Below are 22,043 nucleotides of genomic sequence, written 5' to 3' on the forward strand. Positions count from 1 at the left end.
ACTTCCCATTCATAGTATTTCCTTTCTTACTATCCTCTGAGGGTATTCTTAGTCATGACTACAAATCCAAGGAAATGGATCTCTGTGGTTGAAGGAAGTAGTCTGTGGTAAATTACTCCAATACAAAGTATAGTTTTTTATGATGGGATTTCTATCTTCTTGTTCTCTCTAGAGGACATTGAGATAATGCAGCTCATTAAAAAAAGAGTATTGTATTTTATTTTGAGTTATTTTTTTGTTGTTCTGCTGTAACATAATGGGGGATGATCTGTTCTAGTAAGTGGTGCAGGAACTTGCATGAGGTTGTATGGAAGGTGCAAATTCTCCTATTCCACAAGTCTTAGAGATGATTCTTCCAATCATATTATTAATATGGTTGATATATTTACCAGATAAGAGCTATTTGCACTCTAAGGCACTTTGAATATGCAGTGAATACAAAGGGTTACCCTTCATTTAACTCAGACTCAAGGAGGCTGTTCAGCTTTAATTTTTCTTTTCAGCCTCCACTTCGTGTGTTTACTAAAAGCCCATCTTGGTATTTAAACAACCAACTATTCTCTGAAAAATATGCTGGAGTGATAAAAGTTCTGGTTTGCGTATGCACAGAGGCTCTGCCATCTTGGCCAAGCGAAATAATGAGATATTTAATGCAGAATGAGATGCTTAAATAGTCTCCTTTCTGGCCCCTGAGGGCATGATCTTGTAGGTGTGCTCACGCATACAGAAAAAAATAAAGCACAGGAATCGCACATCCTTTCATTCCAGTAACAGTGTTGGTATCCTCTGCTGACAGAGCAGAAGACCCAAGTCTTGGCCTGTTTCCATCTGCTGAAGTAATGGTTTAAAAACACTCCACAACTTCATTATCTAATTTTGAATTGCTGCATCTATTTCTGCAGCATGTGCAATGAAATGGCAGGTTTCCATCTTATTTTCGATTCCCATCTTACTCTAAAATACTAGTGACTGTTTTATGGCCTGGAAGAGGTAACGCTCAGACTGAGGACCATTTCAAGGTGGCTGCTTGCCCACTCTTCTGCCAAAAATAGTGAAATCACTGTTCCCTCCTCCATTGCAGGGATGGTGAAAGTCAGATTAACTTTTATAAAAACCCTGATCCACGTTCTGAGGGTAGTGATACCTTTCCTTTCATCTCGGTGTAGTGTTGCACGCTTAATAAGACACTTAACATGAGATGATAGGAAAGCTTCCACCTTCTTATTTATTTTGAATTTATTTTTACTTCTTTGAGAAAGGGTTGTTGTGCAGGATATTTAAACCTTGTATTATTCTCTGCAGAAAATATTTTCTTATTTTCCTAAGTGGAAGGTAATTTGACACTTCTACCTTACCTTTACTATTAGATTTATTTCAGTACATCGACCTGAAATAGAAATCATTGGTCCTTTCTATCTTACTAAATGCCATACTAAAGGGTTGTATTAGTAGTAAGTTTTTTTTTTATCCCTTGACCAGGCAAACAGCTTGTCTTCATGCAGTCTCTGAATTCCTTTCTTTATATGTGTCTTTCTTCACATTTTTAATATATTTTTTTAAATTATTTTGTATTTTATTTATACCTTTCTATATATTATTCTTTATTTATTTGGCAATATAGAACATTCCTAGAGCATTGATGCTTCCTTACACTTGTTTTCGTTTTTGATGCAAGCGTGATTTGGTTAAAGCTTTATGCTTTAATTGAGTTCCTTCATATTTTGATGGTTTTAAGAGCTGGTAATGGGTAAATCCAGCTTTCTTTCAGAGGAGAGATTATAAAAAGTTGCAGTGAGGTTGGATCCCATGGCAGTATGTACTTACTCTTCAGTACTTTGCTCACAGCCTTTCTACACTGGGCCATTTTTTCAATCAAACAAAACCAATGAATACACAATTCTGCGTTTTTAGATTTCATTAATTATTCTTTGTTGATGATGTATTCCCAACCCCCCATATGAGATTGCTCTGTAGTCTCCAAGAATAATCTGTCCATTACCTGACCACCTTTTCAGGTTTCTTTGGAGCTCTGTTTCATGGCAGAGAGTGATCCCTAGTGGATTCCATTATGAGGGACTACAGTGTGGCATTAAATAGTAATATCTCCAAAACTGGGGATTATGTGTGGTTTTAGTAGCCACTTATGCTTTAAAGGCTCAGTTTGGTTTTCATGTCTTTCGTACTGTTTGGGTTTCTTTTTCCCATCCTTTCAAATGCAGGAAATTGTGTCTTGTTTATTCAACTGTACACATTGGCCTAATGAAATGCCTTCCACTTTTTCTGGCAAAGGGTTTTTTCTGGGTTCATGGATACATGTGTGAAAAGTCTTGTTTGACTTGACTTGTAAACAGAACTTTCCTGAAAATACTCAATTTCTCCAAAATCAAATATTCTTTAAAAAATAAGCAAAGCAGAAATGGTTAAGAGCAGTACTTTTGAGCCACTACAGATGACTGACCAACTTCCCTGAGCAATGCATTTTGCCTGTATAATTGAGCACAGTTTTCATCTCCTGTTGCAGTTAAATTTTTTTTTTCCAGGTTTCCTAGAACACACCGTAATAGTAATGCCAAGACAGACCAAGGTTGTTAGCCTGCTACTTTATCACCAATAGTGGACAATAACGGGCAGACATGCAGATGCTACTTTGGTATTGCTAGTATGTTGCCAAGGGTGGTGTCCCCTCATTTATTAGCCCTTGATGGCCTGTTCTTGCATCAATTTACCCAATTACTTTTGAACCTGTGATAATACTTACTGCCCTGACATTTAGTGCTAAGCTTTTCCAAACCTTAAAAGTGATGTATTGTGTAGTGTATGTTCTTGTACAAATGGCACTATTTCTTCTAATGGTGTGCCCATTCCTTTGAATATATTGATAAGTCCAATTCTTCTCACTTTTCTTGCCACTGATAATTTAAAAGCAATGTCTTTATGGTACCCTTCATTAGTCACTGAGGCTGCAATGTCTTTATTTCATTTTAGATAGTGCAGCAGCTCATTCTGCATCTTGCATTGTTTAGTCACCCTTCTCTCTCTTTTCCAGGTCTGTCCCATCTCTCTGATAAAAGGGGGAAATGCACATGGTGTTGAAGTGATACTAATTACTGAATGCAGCCTCAATAATTAATTTCTAATTTGTTTTCAGCTTTTCTTACATTTGATCTGATTTTTTTGACTGCTAACAGGCTCAGTGCTGACATCACAAGAACAAAATGTTCAAGCTGTATCTGAACAATAATAGTAATAATTTGGAGCATGACACTGTACCCATTAAATTCAGAGGCCCACCCTTCTTGTATTGTTTTACTGCTCTGACATGGGCTTTGTTACTCATGACCTGCAAGAGTGCTTAACTGCTTTCTCCTGCTTCATTATTCAGGGGACTAGTCCCTCCTGATGTCATTTTCCCTAACACTGAAAACAGTACTGTGAAAATGCTGGTGTTACTCCTATTTTTAAAAGTGAAGAAAAAGTCCAGCTAATTAAATTATTACAATATGACAATATTTGGAAAGCTTTTGTTTCATTTTTACCTAAAGGCTAATGTTTTCTTAGAGATCTGATTTTGAACTGCTCTGTGGGCAATCCCTTTTTCTATAAAAGCAGAGCGGAACACAGCGTGTTAATTAGGCCTATTATAAAAGAGGCTTGCCCTGGGTTGATTCTGAAACAGAAAATCAAGAGGCAGCAGAGCATGACGTATTTGGAACTGACACTATTGCCTGCAGCAGGGACTGCATTCATAGATCATATGTTTGCAAAGATGCAGCGAAGGGGGGCTGAAGAACGGCTCCAGTTTTAAAATACTTTGTAAAAGGATGTGTGGCCCTGTTGGAAAGACAGAGTGCCTCACTCATGCTTGGCCGTCTATGTGGCCACAAGACTGTGTCTTCTGAAGGTTTTAATTAAAAATACAAAATGAGTGTTTCCTTTGTGTGTTTTTTTTGAACAGTGGTGTTCATAGCAGCTGAGAATCTTTAATATGATAATGAGATCCTGAAGTCTTTAATTTGATCATAGCTATGGGTTTTATGTTTGTGAATAACATACTGAGGCATTAAAAAAAATGTCCTCAGTAATTACTAAGCATGTTTTAGGAATGGTGTAAAATTGGCAGAACTTTAGGATCTTACTTTTAGTTTATTTGGAGGTTAAAAAGAGTGAAATAAAAGAAAAAAGAAAAATGTAGAGCCAGGTGAATGTGGTACTGTAGTCGTGATCTTAACGTTGGTCTTAAACTTCAGTGAGTAGCAGGGTAATGAGGATGTCTTATTTTACTTTTTACCTGAGCTGATGATCCCATATCTTTAAAACTTAATTACTATGAAAGAAAAAATAGGTCACTTGTAATACATAGGTACTTTCTTGGGGGTTTTGCAGGGGAGATTTGGATACCCTGTAGTAAATTTTGAGCATTTGTGCATGATACTAATAGAACAGTTTTATAACGTAGTTACTCTACATAACTGTCAGTGGTTTTCTTTCACATTGCTTAAAACAGAAGCAGGATTACATGGCTATTTCAGAATTAATATTTAACAAAACACAATCATTCCTCTTTCCAGGAAGATAAAACATCGTACTGAACAGTTCCAAAACAAAACAAGAAATGAGATTTGGCAGCATCTCTTGGGTTACTGGAAACTTTACCCCATGCAAGAAGGAAGCCTTCCTTACATTTCCTGGGTTTACCATATGGGTTCTCTCCAGAACACGTTTTTGTTTTCAGCTACTTCCTTTTAATTGATCATTCATGATCATCTCTCCCATATTTGCAGTGGCAGATCTCTTTGGGAAAAGAAATAAAAGGACTGTAGTTTTGGAATAGTTTTCAGTGGTGCCTTCTGCTGTGGCTGCCAGCACAACCTTCTTTCCTTCAACAAAGGCAGAACATCAGTCATGTGTATCAGTCAGAAGTAAAACAAGATAGTACAGAAGAAAAATACTTCTGTGGGCCTCTAAAACAACTGAAATTCACTAGATCCTTAAATAATGAGTGCAGAAAATGAGAAGTTACATACAGGAGAAAGATTGAGAGCATATATAGACAGCTTTTCTCAGAGCACAGAAGCAAGGAGGATCTGCATTTGGCAGTGTCATAGTTGTAAAACTGGTAAAGGTGTTGATTTTTTATTTTTCCTCAAGTGGCTGTTTTGGGGTTTTTTTGCATCAAGTTTGCAGGCTCCTTTGGGGTAGGAATTCCTAGTACAGTCACAGCGAGAATCACAGTGGGGAAGGCCTTGACATTAGATGCAAGTAAAACAGAACTTTTCATCATTTTCTTACTAATCACTGTTCTGTATTTGTTTCTTTAATTTGCTGTAAAGTGTGAAGATTTTTTGATATAATGGACATACTATATTAATAGTTTGCTTAATTTTAGAATAAATGTGCATATTCTGTGTGAAGTTTTAAATATCCTTGGCAATGGAAATAATCTTATTCATAGCCAGTTAAGCTGAACTGAGGATGTTAAATCAATTGCAAAAAAAATTTATTGCTGTTCAGTACTGTCTATTTAATGGGCCATTAGGCCTGGCTATTCTTTGTTTGAGCATTGTATAATATTAAAAGAAAGCAAAGGAATATTAGACTCAGTTGAGTCATTATCTTGCTACAGATATATGAGAAATTTAAGGTGATACCTTGATCTTGTGAAACTACCCGCCCTCATGTGCTTTTTCATTATATTGAGGTTGTAATTGCATATGGCTAGTCTTAGATACTTGTAAGAAATAGATCTATATTAGTGATGAACAAATAGATTTGTGGAAAGCAATTGAAACATTCTGAAATCAACACAATCTTTAAATGTTAATCGACTGCTTCCCAGGAATAAGTAGGCATAGATTAAAAGTTCTCAAAAATGCCTTAATATCCCATGATATTTAGGCACATGAAAGACTGCAGTTTTTGAAAGACAGGATGCTCAGCAACTCAAGACTTCTTAATACAACTTCAGTCATACTCCTTTTCCTTCCACCCAAATCAGACTGATTGTTACTAGCATATAAGGGAGATTTAGTTTTATGAAATCTCTATTTTTTTACCTATTTAGCCTTCATTCAGCATCTTTCTAAATTGCAAGTATTGTGGCAAGAGACTGGTTGAATTGTAGTGATTCCAGTAACACTTGACCTTTATTACCAAAAGGATTGGGAAAAGGAGGGTGAGACCTTATCCCCAGATAAGGTTTTCCAGATGTTTGCCATCCCTACCCTACCTATCTTAGCAAATGGCAGTGACCTTAATGAGATTTCTGCTTTCCATAAGCGCAACAGAATAAATCTAGACCTGAGATACTTTTTTGATGTGAACTGTGAGCAAATATGTATGCTGCCTGTTGCCTCTGCTAATCATCAGGGACAGTAGGATGTGGATGTGGTTTTTGGACATGTCCACTCACAATTGCTTAATTAATAAAACAAAGGTGGTAATAAAGATGCTACTGTCAACAGTTGTGTGTGGTAGCACTGGTATTCCAGCCTTTAAGAGAACTGCTGCTATCATCTGGCCACCCCCCCCATGGTGCTGTTGCCCTGCTGTTCCCTGTCACCTCCTGCCCTGCCCTGTCACCCTGGGCTGTCACAGCTGCCTCTGGGCCCCCGTGAGAGGCTGTGGTGGTTGTCCTGCAGCTGCCTGCTCACACTCCAGGTTCAGCTGCAGTTTTTAGCCTGTGCTCTGCTTCATGCTCTGCTGTTTGAACTAGCTAACTGCTGGTATAGCCAAAAGGTGAGACCTTGATGTGTATTTATGCAGTGCAAGTGGAGAATCACATGGCAGGCTGTGGGGGAAGCAGCTTTGGTCAGGTGGTGCAGAAGCCAGTTCCCACCTCTGGTTTTGGAGCCTTCTCTGAAACACCACGGTTGTCCCCAGCCAGACGTATCCTGACAGCCCTGGTTAAGGCAGACAAGGAAGCAGGATAAAACCTGAATGCAAATCCCTGCCTTGAGTATAGAAATGAAATAATTTAATCTTTACTTTTAAAGTATGTGTCATACAGTAATCATTTGAAGAAGTGCTCAAGAAACCTGGCAGAAGTTCAGGTGGGCTCTCTGGGGCAGCAGTTCTGTTTGAGAGTCAACAAGGGGGAGCTTCTGAACTGGTCTGTGGGGCTGGAAGCTGAACATTCCTCAGCACTTCACTGAGCCACAGAATCAGGGAGCACCAACAGCACAAAAATGAACAGATGTGACAGACACTACAGCTGGTGGGAGCCTGACAGCCAGGACGGTCTGAGTGTACTCGGTGCAGGAGCCTGAGAGCCCCAAACTGAGCTCTTTGTGAAAGGTATCTGTCATTAGCTAGTAACTGTTTTGTCTTTGGGATAACAGAGAATCCTGGATAATACACCCATCTGTCATTTTTACAAAGCCAAGGATTTTAATCTCCCATTTTCATTTTCTTAGGAGTGCTGTGTATTTGCAGTTTGGTGTGCTTACGTGCGTGTCCGTAGAAATCAAAGGTTGTTGGCACCTTCTTACACAACCAAAGTACCAAATAAAAAGATTCTGGCTTATTACATATGTGCTAATGGTATTCAAATTATAGGTCTGGTATAAGCAAAAGTATTTGTTTCTGTCTCATGGTGTGTTGGATTTTTTTTCTTACAAGAGAAGCTATCATATTTAATTCAGGTAAAGTGTTATGATACACCTTCATTGCTCAATTGAGTCAGACAAAAAAAGTTAGATATGTTCCCAAGGGAGAGCATACTTTGAAGAATACAGTGGTTTACTTTTAACATTTGTTCTTCACTGAAGTTTATATTTGCTTGAAATCGAAATTGTTGGTGTCTTAGTTGTCCAGATACCTTTATGTGACGATAGTTGTCCAAAAGTTCTATTGCTTCTATTTGGTGGAAATAGGCTTTTTTAATTTGCAGTTTTGTATTTTATGTTTTAATTCATGTTTGTAGTATTTCAATTCAATTCCCTTAAAGGACTTTGTTACAGGATCAAATTCATTTTTTTTATTACAAACCTGTGTCTTTTATATTTATATATCTGAAATACTGTCCCCAAATAAATGCATAATGATATCTAAAGAAAAGACATGTTTCCTAAATCCCAACTAAATATGCTGCAAACACTAAAAGCAGTAAGGATGGTGATGGAGTGTGAGTGGCACAGCCTGAACATTGAGGTTCTACTTGGAATGCTGCTGGACTTGTTAAGCCTCTCTCAGTGCAGAAAATTGCTGTTAGGACATCTGTAGGTGCAGCTGGTCATGCCAGGGGGAGGTGGACAGGTTAGCAAAGAGTGGATCTGGGCCAGGGGTGTAATTTACAAAAGATTGTCTTCTTGTGCTAGTGGCTTAAACACAGTGTCTGAAAAATTGCATAGAGCTCAACATTTGCTCAAGTCTTCTTCACCTCTTTCAGAAAGCAGAGCTGTATCTGCAGGAAGCATGCACTGTAAATCAGCTTGGCATTCTTTCAGTTGAAAGCAAAGTAGGCACAAGGAGTATGTGAACTGCCAGATGAAGATAATAAACAGTAATTTGCCAATTTTGAGTCATTTACAGCAAGTTTTTCTGATATTTATCTAGGTATTCAGTCTCGATGAACATTTTGAGGATTTAGATTGGGGATGGAAGGGAGTTCAGGCATTTTGGACAGAAAAATACACTTGCACAAGTCACAATTCTTAGTAGGTATAATAAAGGAGAAAAATAGCATAAGACACATGATAGTACCAAAAATTGAGTTTCATGGAGTCTGGCATTAAGGTAAAAGAAATTAGTAGTTGTTCCCTAAAAGATTGTTTAAAATGAATCCAGGTGGATGCATTTCATTTTTTTCACATGGGAACTATTGCAAAGCAGTGCAAGTGAGTTGAATCTGCTAAAACCAGAAATCTCTCCCATCTCTCTGGAAAAGATTCCCACTTTAAAGTTATGTCAGTTCAGTTCCCGTCACGATGGTAATTTTGAACTTAACTATCCATGTAGCAAAGGAGAGGGCAAACCAGCATTGAAGGATTTGAAATTATATATTCTGGTCTCATGAAAATTTCATAGTTTAAATAAATAAATAAAAGCCTTCCAGAGTGAAATGCCATGGTTATCTAAGAGGTCATATCTCTCCCTCACTCACTATCCTCATAATAAACAGCTGTTGATTAAATTGAGGAGCCACTTGGTCTTCAGCACTACAGTTGGGAGGTGGTTTCTGGCCAGGGCTACACTATGGTATGATACATTTTATGGTTGCCCTTTCTTTCACCACCCCCCTTTTCTATTCTTCTTCTTTTCTTCTCTTTCCCCTCCCACCTCCCCCCCCCCCCCCCATTTTTTGTGTGTGTGTGGTTTTTTTAAAATCCACACATTATCAGATCTATTTTTACACATTGTGGGGATTTTTGGGGGGGGCAACCATTGTTTATATATATATATATTATATATATATAAATGTAAGAATCAGCAGATAATCGAAACTGATTTGTTAATGCCAGGGTTTAAATTTGGTTTGCTTTAGATATATGGAGTATTGTGACAAGGGTTGTTTTTAGAGCCATGATAGCAGGCCTGGCAGATTAATACTTTGTTTTGGTAAATTTTCTTCCTGTTCAACAGCACTTCACCCAGTTAAGAGTTTGTGCCATTGTAATGGACTCAAAAGACAAATAGCAAGCTGTTGATCAAAGAACTCCTGGCAGAGATAAATCCAGCCTTAAACCTGCATAAACTGGCTTGTTGAATTTAGCTTGGCTGTTTATACTGTCCCATCATGCTGTATTTAGAGCTAAGGGTTTGGTGACAGGATTTGAAAGTTTGTGATCTGCTTTAGCTTGGAGGATGAGATGTGCTAAATGAAACATTAAAGAGTTCTTCTGTGCTTTGTTCTGTCCTAATGTGAGTTGTCAGAGGCTTTTTATTGTCTGGGTTTTTTTGCTGGAAAAAGAATAAATTTATTTTACCACAAACTCAGTCATTTGTGAATACTTTAAAGCAAATATTTTCTGCAGTTATGTTAAAAATAGCATGTCCTAGGGACAGAGGAAGCAGCTGTGTTAAACTATCTGCCTATTGCTACATTTTCAGGATTTCTATTAATGATACAAAGTCAGTTGAAATGACATCCATTACATATTTGTCCAAACAAGTGGAGGAGAAAAATAAACATTGTGGTGCTAGAGAATCCGTTAGAATTGTGTATCTCTGCCTGTCTTTCCTAATGAGAGGAGCTGACACCTATACTCTACCCACAGTTACTTCTATAACACGTATATATCACACTGAAAAGCACTAAGATAGTGAGGTTTGCCTGCCTAATGTATGTTCTTACTCATCTTTACTGTTTTGTGGTTCATATGTATGCAGATAAAATTTGCGTGCTCTGAAGGATGCATAATGGTTTTTTAAATGATACTTCCTTCATGAAAAGAAGTAAAACTAGTCTTCTACTGAGTAGATGACTTCATTCATTTAAGGACCATAAATATTCTTGCAATAATGCAGACAAATTTTCCCAAAGGAGAAGATGACTGTAAATAAAGTGGGTGATGTGAAAGTCTTTATTAATGCTTATGCAGTTAGATTCAGCAAATGCTACTCTGCTACGCCATAGGTTACGATTTTTCCGCCATAGATTTTTGTTTGCGATTACTGTCAGCATACAATTTGAGCCAGGACTGTGTATTAAGTACTGGAAATGAATATAGCATGTGGTAATCCTGTTCCATACCTTGTTAGTGCTTTTGTCCTCATGTCTTTTGTTAACCTTTGTTTCCCAGATATCTTGTGAATTTCTTTCTATACAGGTCCATTACAACACAAATTAAAAATGGCTATTACAAAATACTGTATTTTATAATTTCATTAGTATTTTAATAATTACCAAAATCAGGCTTTTCTATTTAAAACATCTGTACTAAGAGTGAAATGGCCTTCAGTTTTAGTAATTTTTGTAAACTGTTTGTCTCTCTTAGTTTTGGATATGGCTCGACACGTTCCCCTGTACCGAGCTCTGCTGGAATTGCTCCGTGCTATTGCATCCTGCACATCGATGGTGCCGTTACTTCTTCCTCTGTCCGGAGAAAGCAGCGAAGAGGAGGAAGAACAGTTGGAGTCACAGGCTTCTGTTGGGACCTTGTTGGCTAAAATGAAGACCTGTGTAGATACCTATACCAACCGGCTGAGGTAAGCACTTTCATCAGCCCTATCCTTCATTTAAACTGTATCGTTGTGGTTTAGGACTGGTACTCCCCAAAGTAGTGTTCCCACCGAGATGCTCCAAACCACGCTGCCCCTTGCTAGCTCCCACCTTCCCCTCCCCTTGTGGTGGGCTGGAGAGGAGATTCGGAGGCACAGAAGCTAAAAATTATGGGTTGAGATAAGAGCAATTTACTGGAAGCAGCAATGAGATAAGAAAACAGTATTATAAACAACAACAATATTATATTGAATATTATAAACAGCAACAGTATTATAAACAAAAGTGTATAAAAGAGAGATTGATTCATATGCAGAAATGCTCAGCACAGAGCTCAACCCAGCTGCAGTTACACCACCCTGACCCCTCCCTCCAGCTCAGAATGGGCATTATCCAGCTGCTCCTGCCAGTGTGGAACTGGCACCACCCATCTGCTCCCTCCACGATGCTTACTTGACCAGAAGGAACCCCTTCTTGCCAAAGGAGAGTCCCTTTCCCCTGCCCCAGCACTGGTCTGAGTGCTGTAGAATAACCTCTGGGTCCTGGCCATGCCCCCTCCTGGATACTGCAAAAATTAACCCTGTTCTGGCTGGAACAGGACATGTGAATATATGAATATAGAAGTGAAAAAAGATTGAGTTCTGTGTATTTCTCTGGATGGATGCTGCCATCCAGAGTGAGAATATACCATCTGTTTGATCTAGATTTGTATCTGTCTGGTTTACTGTACTATTTAGAGGGAATGGTTTTGGTATGACAGATAGGAGCTGGTAGATTTGCATACTCTTGTCATTTCATTGGTAATTATAAATGTTGCAATGCAGATTTTCATTTCTTTATTTTAATAATTTTCTGCTTCCAGTAATTAATTGGTTTCTTGATTCTGTTTACTTGCTTCCAATTTAAAGACAGCTTGTTAAGAAATAATAACCTGTCCTTCTCTGCAAAATTTAGCACTGTCCCTAAGTATATGATGAAACATCGTGAAAAGAAGGTAAATACAATGTCAGGAAAAGCTGTGTAGAGAATGTTCTTTCTCCCACTATTAACTCGGAATATTTACCAACCACTACCCAAGAGACTTTCTGAGTAGGAATCTCATTGTTGGGCAACTCTTTCTAGTAACTCCTGATGGACTGGACTTTACCCATAAATTTCTCTAATCCTTTCTGACTGAGATTACAAGTCTTGCTTATCAAGCATGAACAGTACCTTTAGTGGGACTTTTTTTTTTTTTGCTAGCTTAGTGCAGAAGAAACAGAACTGGGAAGGACAAAAAACAGTTCTTTATGTTGGATGCCCGCCTAAAAGAGTTAGCTTGTGCTTGCTGGCAATATTATATATATCATGGTATATGTAATCTTCTTAAAACAGGAAAGATATTTGGCTTCTGTGTAATCCATTTCCAATATCTGTGTATATAATTCTCCACCAGAATAGCTGACTGTTTTTTCTTTGCTAATCTGGTCACACATTAGCCTCGGATTTAGTGGCCATGGAAACCTGTATCTTCTCATGTCACTTCCCCAGGCTGAAGTCTAAAAAGTTTCTCTGTGAGAATGGTGTGTGACTACTGTTCATAAGCTCCTCAATTTTGTAAAGTAAATACAGTATGAGTAGTTCTTCAGTGCCAGCCTAGGATCTGGAAACAAAGAAGAATTCTAGAGTCTCAATTGGTAGTATTTTAATAGTAGATGGATTTGATAAGAATTCTGTGGTCAGTTCTTTGTACATTATCTGCACAATTTTCTTGTTTTACTTTGATATACCAACACAAAAGGACAGCTTGTCTTTTACTCGTTGGTTTAAGCATAGTGCTGTTTGTCTTTAAAGCAGTGTATAGACAAGGATGAAAACAACAACAGCCTGGAATCACTGGAGTGGAAGGTTTGAATTCTCAGCCTTTTAGTTGAAGGTGTGCCAGAAATATAAGCAAGTGTTGGCATGAATTTCTTAAATGGGACAATCTGCTGTTCCTTTTAGGTCAAATTGCCAGAACAACAGCCCATAATTATAGGTCCTAGTTTCAAAGGCAAAACATCACATCCTCTGAGCAGCAGACTTGCATGTCTACCAAATGTCATCCCCATGTTGGAGTGGGAGTGTCCACTTTGATCCAGAATTTAAGGGGAACGGTTTTGGACTCCAGTTAGCATTGACTTTGCTTTCAAAGGCCATAGTATTCTGTTAGAAAATTGGGAAATTTCTGGATAATGGAGAAGACTACGTTTAGTTATGGGATGATTTCTCATGACTGTTTTGACTGCTAGGGAGTCAAAAGCCATCAGTAATTGGAGAGCAGGCAGGCTGGTGTAGTGAGTTGCCACGAGGGCTGAGTTTGAGACATCAGCTTCCTAGGATGGCTGAGGCCTTTGCTGCAGAAAGCTGCTGATGTGTGGCAAAGCAGGAACCACATCTGCTGGGTGAGCCTCATGCCAAATGGTTGATTCTGGCAAAATGAGATGGTGACTTATTTATGTGATGTACTATATAGCAAGCTTTCCTCTAAAATTCGTAACTATGCTTCATGGGGATGCTGGAATACAACCAGGCAGGCCTCAGGCATTTTCTCTGCTATGGTTTTTCATTGTCTTCACTGCTGTTTTGGAGAACTTCTATGTGAAAGAGTGCAAACAAAAAATATTTTCTTTAGAACTGGGCCCCAAGAGTCAAGGCCTAATTTGTTTTAATTTACTTTTCTTCACAAGACAGCTATCAGTTCCTATTGCTGCATGCTGAAGTTCAAGTTTGGAGCTGATCGTTGTCTGCAGGAAGCAGTCCTGCAGCCTCTGCTTTGGAATGCTGCAGCTTCGTGTCTGTAAATAGTGCTTCAAGCCCCAGGGTGGGGCAGGTGGAGCCATCTGGGAGGAGGTTACCAGCTTTCACCAGTGGTCATTTGCAATGGCACAGTCCCTTGCTTGTTTTGCCTGATTTCAGGAGATTTGTTTAAGAATCTGTGAATTACTGAAACCTAGGCTAGTTTTATCCCAAGACAGTGAACCCCCAGTCTAAGACTGAGCAACATTGGGCTATAAGCACTCTGGTGCACAGGGGCTGAATGGTTCATTGGCTTTAGTTTGCGAATGCTTTGATAAGGGTATCATTCTGTACCATCACATTTACCTCCAAGTATCAGGCATGGGTGAGGAAGTGTTAGTATTGACTTTGAAAATCAAAGTTGCCTTGGGAGCGTATAATTCATTATTCATTTAGCACAGCGTAAAGAGAAGGCTGTCATCTTCTAGCACAAGCTAAATTAATGGTTTAAATTATTAGCATGTACACTGCTGTCTCTTCTAGCAAATATATTAGTGACTGTCATCCCTTTAAATATGAGTTGACATTTCTCTGCTTTTTCTTCAGTGGCTGAAAAACTGTATGGGGAAGTTTCTGTGTCTAAATTAAATATCTGGCTCCTCCTCCACTCAGAAAATCGTAACATTTAGATAAAGGTTTTTCCTGCACTAAAGCTCAGGAGTTTGATAAAACTGTTAGCTATCTGCATACACAGATTTCTGTGCAGGCTGATAGAGTGCAAGGAAACAGCTCAAGTATCTTACTGGCTTTATGACTTCACTTCCGATATTTCATCTCTTCCTTCATATGGTGTTGAGAGAGCTGTGTAGTTCCCAGCAGCTCCTTCTCTCAAGCTGGGGCCCTACTGGTGCCTCTGGATCACTCATGTATGATACACAGCTTGGAGAGAATGAGTCCAGGCAGGACTGCAGCAGTGCAGATGACACCAAGAAGGGAGAATGATATTTTCTCAGCTAATAGTATGTTTTGCCCATGTTATACATGCTCATAAATGGCAGAGTAGTCATCAGGTTGCTTTTCTCATGTGCACACAAAGCAATGTCATGTGTTTCAGGTCACACTGAGAAATAGTTTATGGACAAAAAAAAATAATCATCTTCAGTAAAGCTGTAACTTTGACCTTGGAGGACTCCAAGATTGAATCTGATCAAGGAGTTATTTTGTAGGGTCCATACAGCAGCCACAAGGCTGCAGCAGGCTCATGGAGGCTGCTGACCTTTCTGAGTGACTGGGACCCTCACAGTGACTCTGAGCTTTGTTTCCTTTGTGTGTTCTAAGATTCCCCAGTGCATCGGTGATATGTGTTACCCTTTGAACATTTTCATGGGCTTTGAATTACATTTTTGTCTCAGCTCTTTTATAACCATACAGTTTAGGGTATAAAATAGACTTTTAGGTTTTCCAGACCAGGATGTTTTGTTACATAAGGGAGATGGGTACATAGGCCAGATTCACACCTCCATCTTCAGTTCCAGAGCTGTGTGAGATTTTAAGCTTACAGTGCACCTGTTCTCTTTAAATTGCGTTATTTAATAGCCATGATAAACATGTTTTAAGGATATGTTTTTGGAAAGAACTGCTGTCTTCTAATGTAAAAGAAATATAAAATGAAGTCTAATAGTTCATGTGTGCAATGATTTTCAGTTCTGTCTCAGATGGCAAAACTCTATGAGCTTTAAAAATTATCATCGGTGTGAGAGTACATATGGCTGGGGAACCTTTGACAGATTTTCCCATCTAGAGTCTAGGGAATTACTTGGTTTTCCATATGTTGATTGTAAATAAACTGAGCAACTGTAATGTACTGGTAAATTTCTCCAAACATTTTTGAATAATGCTGAAGTAGCGAATAAAATAGTGAGGCAGATGCCTACAAGAGAGCTGGAGAGGGACTTTCTACAAGGGCATGCAGTGACAGGACAAGGGGGAATGGCTTCAAATGAAAGAGTAGGCTTAGATTAGATATTAGGAAAAAATTCTTTACTGTAAGGGTGGTGAGGCACTGGCACAGGCTGCCCAGAGAAGATGTGAATGCCCCATCCCTGGAAGTGTTCAAGGCCGGGCTGGATGGGGCTTTGAGCAACCTGGTCCAGTGGAAGGTGTCCCTGCCCATGCCTGGGGGTTGGAATGAGATGCTCTTTAAGGTCCCTTCCAACCCAAACCATTCTGTGATCTCACAAACCGTGCAGGACTGATCGCACTAAGTTGATATTCTTTTGAATCAAATGAGGGTAGGAAGACAAAAGAAAAAAAATGGATGTCATCATTCATAGGAGTCTTGCATGCTCTGGCAATATCAGTTAGTTTGTTCCCCAAAAGTGGGGAAAAAGGTTACCTTTAGCCTAACTAACCATTGGAATATACGAGCAAGACTTGTGTGAGGAAGCTAAATGTTGATAAGGCAGTATGTCTAATTTGGGGAATTTGTGTACCAGCTATCTTACCCTCCCTAAGAAACTGACTGAAATCCATGATTAGGCAGAATCAAGGTCAAAAATGAGACTTGGATGGGACAGAGGTGTGGCTGAGTTAGATTTATTCCTGCATTTCGCTTCCTAAACTGCTCTTCCACAGGTATGGCCTGACTCAGAAGTTAGGCAGCTTCATTATGTAGACCCTCACACAAGCCCCAGATACCTACAGTTGTCAGGGCAGAGCTGTTTTGCAAACACGTGATTTCAAAAGTCTGTTCTGAGGAGAGGCAGGGCAGGGCTTTTCTGTTGTGCTCATGATTGCAGTGGACAGAATCTCCTTTCCTTGGTGGCACAGGAGATGTTTGGAGAATACATTCTCCTTTGACAGGTCAAAAGTGCTGAAGTGTAACTGTTGTGGACTGCAGGGAGAACAAGAGGAAATTGTTATTGGTACTGAATGTTTGCATTTGAGTAGAAGTATCCTTTCCCTACTGCTTCAACTAGATATATATTCCTTGTCTGCTGAGGTAGTTGCTGTCAGTCACTCTGTAGGAGTTTTTAAGCATGTGGTGAAGCATTTTGCTTAATGAGGTCAACATCTTGATTTTTTTGATTCTAAGACCAAATAGAAGGAGGGAAACCAAACGAGTAGTCTAAATTGTAAAAGCAAGTGGAAGATAAAAGACTCACAGGAACACTGTTTTGAAAATGAATTTGTAAGAATTAATTTTGTTTTCAGTACCTTCACCAAGCAGATTTTTATTGCTTTTCACACATCTTTCTCTTGCATAATGCCCACTGACATTTACTTCAGCCAGAATTTCTCCAAGGCTTTTGTAGCAAATAGCTTAAGGCTTCTGCATCAATAGCAGGCAGATCTAAATCTTGTACCTTTCTAGGGACTGGTAGCTGCTGGCACATGCATGATGTTAAAACCAGTTATCACTGAGGGTCTGGTAGGTTTAAATATATATTTCTGAAGGTGCTTAGTAGGTTATTCAAAAAATATTGGCCTAGCTTTCCACAAGGAAAAATGCAATAAGGATTGGAAAGTATAAACAAGAGATGCAGTTGCTGCTTTTTTGTCATACAGTGTTCCTCAAATGCGACCTGGGCCTGGTTCTAATGCCTCTTGATTCCTCCTGACTTTGAGGATCTGAAAGCTCAGAATAGCTTGAAGTCTGCAATGGGCTAACATCCTTTTGGATTAAATCTGGAGCAGGGAAAATGGACCGTGCTACAGTAATGTATTTTGTTATTAATGCTCTCTAGAGATATTCTTATTTGATTAGGTACAGTTCAGAGACCATATTCAGTAATCACCTCTAGTGAATAGTTTAGAGAGTCATTCATTATGCACTATTTCAGTCTAGATTAAAACACAGAAAGGTTATAGTTGGTAAAATATGTTTGCTATATCAAAACATTAAATTGCTGTTTTACTCGTGCACATAGTTTCTTGGTTTGCTTCTAGGTAGGCTAGTGAGAAAGAGAAAACCACTTCAAGTTGGCTGTTGAACTTGTTTGGGTCTCAAAAGAATCAAGTGCTGTTGAAACAAAAATGTATAGAAATTTTTGTATAATAATTTGGGTGCTGTTAGCATTAAAATCGCCTAAGATTTGCAGAATGACTGTAAATTTATGCAAGCTCTTGAAACACAGAAGCTTTTAAATACTCACATGTAGGTTACATTAGTATCAAATACCCTTGTCCTCATTTCAGCAGTTGACTATCTATGCTAGTAAGGACTGGATTGTCACAATCTAAAGATTTAAATATATCTTAAATTACTAGCCAACTAGCTTCTGTCAAACAGCAGTGTTAGTATGCACTGCATTTTCAAAAAATGTCATTAGAAAAATTTGAAGTGGTTAAATTGACGTTTTGATTTGCAGTACTTCGATTATAAACATCCAGTGTAACCTAGGTCCTTTTTATGTTTCAAGACTTTTAACGTTATGTTACATTAAACTGTTTATTGAAATAAAAGGTCTACGTTTGTATAGCCCAGAAAAGAACTGCAGCGAGAGGCAAACTTCATGTTTGACCCACGGTCCTGTGGTGCCTGGGTTGATGTTCATCTGTGTGCTCTGAATTTTTACTGGAGGTTTCCTAGAGTTTTACCATTAGTGTATATTCAGTAATTGCTAGTGTATTGTATAGCAGGAAGGAACACTTTATCACCTGTTTACGACTTAGTTTTGCACAATGGTCTGCAAGAATGAAATGCATATTCATGACATGATTAGCTTGATTTTGCAAGGTTCCCTAATACTATGTGAAGGTGTGCAGACATCAGGTCAGCCTGCAGGGCAACAATCAGGAGGCCTGAAAGGTTGAAGCAGAAGCTACTCTACTGGAATCGCTGGCTTTGTGTTCCTACTTTCACTCCTCATACCAGCTGTACATTTGTCTGTCAAACCAAGGCAGCATAGCCTGTTCAGTGTTGGAACTGCTGATAGCTGCATTCAGTGATGAACCTGAAGGTACAGAGAGAGATTCTGTTTCAGAAGGCTTGGTTTAGTCTTGATCCTCTATCTTTGGTATTCTCCTCTGTTGACAAATGCACTGGATACTGTATGTCTGGTTGAAAAATATTCCCTCATGTTATATCCTATTTCTTTGCCCCACGCAGGTCTAAAAAAGACAAAGCTAAAGCAGGAGTTAAACCGGATGCTTCTGATCAAGAACCAGAGGGACTGACCCTCCTGGTGCCAGACATCCAAAAGACTGCAGAGATCGTTTATGCTGCAACCACCAGTCTGCGCCAAGCAAACCAAGGTGAAACAGAAACACTTCATAAGTACTGTATGCTGTTTATCTGTAATACAGTCATTTACAGATAACTTATAAATTAGCTTAAAAGCAAGACAAAACACTTCCCTCCTGTCCCCAGCCACTGACTGCATTTTCAAAGGTGGTAGGAACATTGTAGTAGTTTTAAATGTTTTGATCAGGAAACAGAATAATTCAAGTTAGAGTACACCTCACAGCTTCCACCACAACTGTGTAGCACTTTTTTTTATTATTATTTTTCTTGGCAGAAAACGACATACAGGACCTTTAGTAGTAAGACTTTTTCTGTTAAAACTAAATCTTATTAAGTGGATTAACTATTAAGTAGATGAATGCAGAACAAAAATCTGAGACATGGGTTGAACTCACAGATGTTCAAAAGACCATCTGGTTGTCTAGTAAAGAAGACTAAAGATTAAGTAGCTGAATGAGGGGAGTGCATTTTATAAAGGCATGTATAATCAGCCCCTGATTTTGGAGAGTCCAGGAATGCATGTGGGAATAGCCATCCACACAAGCATATGTCATACTTCCTGTTTTAAATTAAAAAAAGATAAAAGAAGCAATAAAAGAATATTCAAAGAAGCAGCAGCTGTCATGAATTATTTCTGAGCTGAGAATATGGTCTTTATTTACTCCAAGCTGTTCAGATAATGAAATATACAGTAGTGAGAAAAAGAGATTCGTATATCCTGAGTGACACCCAGTTTTGAGATGTCTCTGCAAAAGAATGTAACCATAAAATGTCAACACTTGCTGTGCTTTTCTTGGAATTACATAGTTAACTACAAATAATCATCACATTTTATACAACAGAAAAGAAGATGGCTGAATACTCCAAAAAGGCTGCAGTGAAGCCCAAGCCTTTGTCTGTTTTACGGTCCCTTGAAGAGAAGTATGTGGCTGTCATGAAAAAACTCCAGTTTGGTAGGTTGAGAAGTGTGAATGTTTGTGTTTTAGAAAGCAGATGCTGGAGAAATGTGTGTTCTGTTGAACAGAATCTCTTATTGTTTCAAAAGTTAACAACTCTCTTGCATATGTGACCACTGATAATTTGCACATAAGGAAAATTATACATCTGTGTTTTCAGGTGACCAACTCCTGTGCTCTTTGAACTAATAAGAAATGTTTTAAGCATGCACTAGAGTAATTCAAGGGACCAGATGAATTCAATGAAGTGATGGTGTTTCTGTTTTCATTACAATAATGCTTTTTGTGAGTCTTTCAGTTCTCAAGTTACATTGAAATATTTGATTTTTTTTTTAAAGCTCATATATGTTAATGTAGCTTTTATTTTTTAAATAGAAAAGAATTCAAATCAAAATGCATTTTTTAAATGAAACTTCAATGAATTTGATTGTGTCCTTTCATGAAGTGCAATATATTGCATTTGGAAAATGTGACAGGAATTGGTTCTTACTTTGACCATAAAAGGAACGTGTTACAAAAAAAAATTCATGAAGAACTAATAGTATCTTATCCAAAAAAGAGTTATAAAATTACTGCTTAAACATGTTCACTGAGTATTATTTGAGTTGCAGTGACAGCATTTGCAGTCATATTTCTTTGCTGTTGTATTTGTAAGAGATTTTCCTCACAAATGTTTGTGGAGTGTATGCCAAGAGTAGGAGTTAGGTTTGTAGGAAGTGGGAGCTTTTCCCTCTGGCAGCTGTGCTGCAGATTTTGTGTAGCAAGTGATTAAAGAAAATCAGCTCCACTGGAGTTTTTCATGGTTCTTCAATAACATGGCAACCAGTACACGAGTAAATACTGCTCGCACTTGGCTTCACACAGGTTCCACTACTAGCATTGTGATGCATTCGTAAGTATCCTCGTATTCCTGGTCTGGAATAGCTGGTAGATTTCCAAGTTGGGAGTGGTGTATATTTGACAAGTTGCATATGAAAGCTTGTAAATTAGCTGCAGAAATTATTTCAGCCCAGCACAGATAATGCTTTGGTTTCTGTGATCGCTGTTAACTCACAAAACACGTTTTTTTTTGCATTAGTGTGATGCAAATTAAACTTTCCTGGTTTTAACACTCATAATCTTTATCCAAGACTAATCCATTATAAATGTCACTCCTTTCCTGACACATTAAAATCTTTTTGTCTTCTAGATACATTTGAAATGGTTTCCGAAGATGATGACGGCAAATTGGTTTTTAAAGTAAATTACCACTACATGTCTCAGGTAAAAAACGCGAGTGACGCCAACAGCGCCGCCAGGGCCCGACGCCTGGCTCAGGAAGCCGTGACTCTTTCAACCTCACTGCCTCTCTCATCCTCATCCAGCGTGTTCGTACGTTGTGATGAGGAGCGCCTCGACATCATGAAGGTAAAGAAGCAAAGCCGGTTTAGTTCTCTCTTAGCTTGGCACAGAAGTGTTTAGGGAGGTGCCTGAAATCCTAGGAAAAAACAGAAATATTTCATGTCTACTCTAACCGCTGTCCAGGCATTAATGTAAGTGGCAGTATTTGAGTCTGATTTCTCAGTAATTTGGCAGGAGCAGGGAGAATCCATCTGCCCAGGAGTGCTCTCTTGGCCAAGGAGTCTTCACAGAACAAGGTTCATTCTTCTTCAGCTATTCCAAAGGGAGAAGTTTAGTTTAATGGACTCCATTATGGTCCAAACATCTTTGCATGTGACCGTTGAAGCTGTAGGCAGTAGGTGTGGAGAAGTACACACTGAGTGCCTCTGGACCTGGATTTTGAAAAAACCAATCTATTAATAGCTTTCAGTAGGAAAAAGTTTCATCTCCTTCTGTCTTCCTTTCAATTTGTAATCTGGAGAAATGAATGCTCACAGAGGGCCTCGCTTACCCACAGTATCAGAATGAACAGACTGACAGCCTGCGT

At 38.7% G+C, this 22,043-nt stretch overlaps 1 protein-coding gene across 7 annotated transcripts in view; it reads left to right on the forward strand.

Annotated features, from left to right (window-relative positions):
- The window catches only part of BIRC6 (baculoviral IAP repeat containing 6), a 173,613-nt gene that overhangs the window by 140,132 nt on the left and 11,438 nt on the right, over positions 1-22,043 (forward strand). For all 7 annotated transcript variants that reach the window (XM_082302472.1, XM_082302475.1, XM_082302476.1 and 4 more), the window contains 4 exons: positions 10,935-11,145; positions 19,026-19,171; positions 20,003-20,113; positions 21,306-21,523. In XM_082302472.1, the coding sequence (XP_082158598.1) occupies positions 10,935-11,145; positions 19,026-19,171; positions 20,003-20,113; positions 21,306-21,523 (686 nt within the window). The remainder of the gene's footprint in view (positions 1-10,934; positions 11,146-19,025; positions 19,172-20,002; positions 20,114-21,305; positions 21,524-22,043) is intronic.

Source organism: Coloeus monedula (assembly GCF_965178545.1).
Source record: "Coloeus monedula genome assembly, chromosome: 2".
In the NCBI taxonomy this organism is placed as follows: Eukaryota; Metazoa; Chordata; class Aves; order Passeriformes; family Corvidae; genus Coloeus; species Coloeus monedula.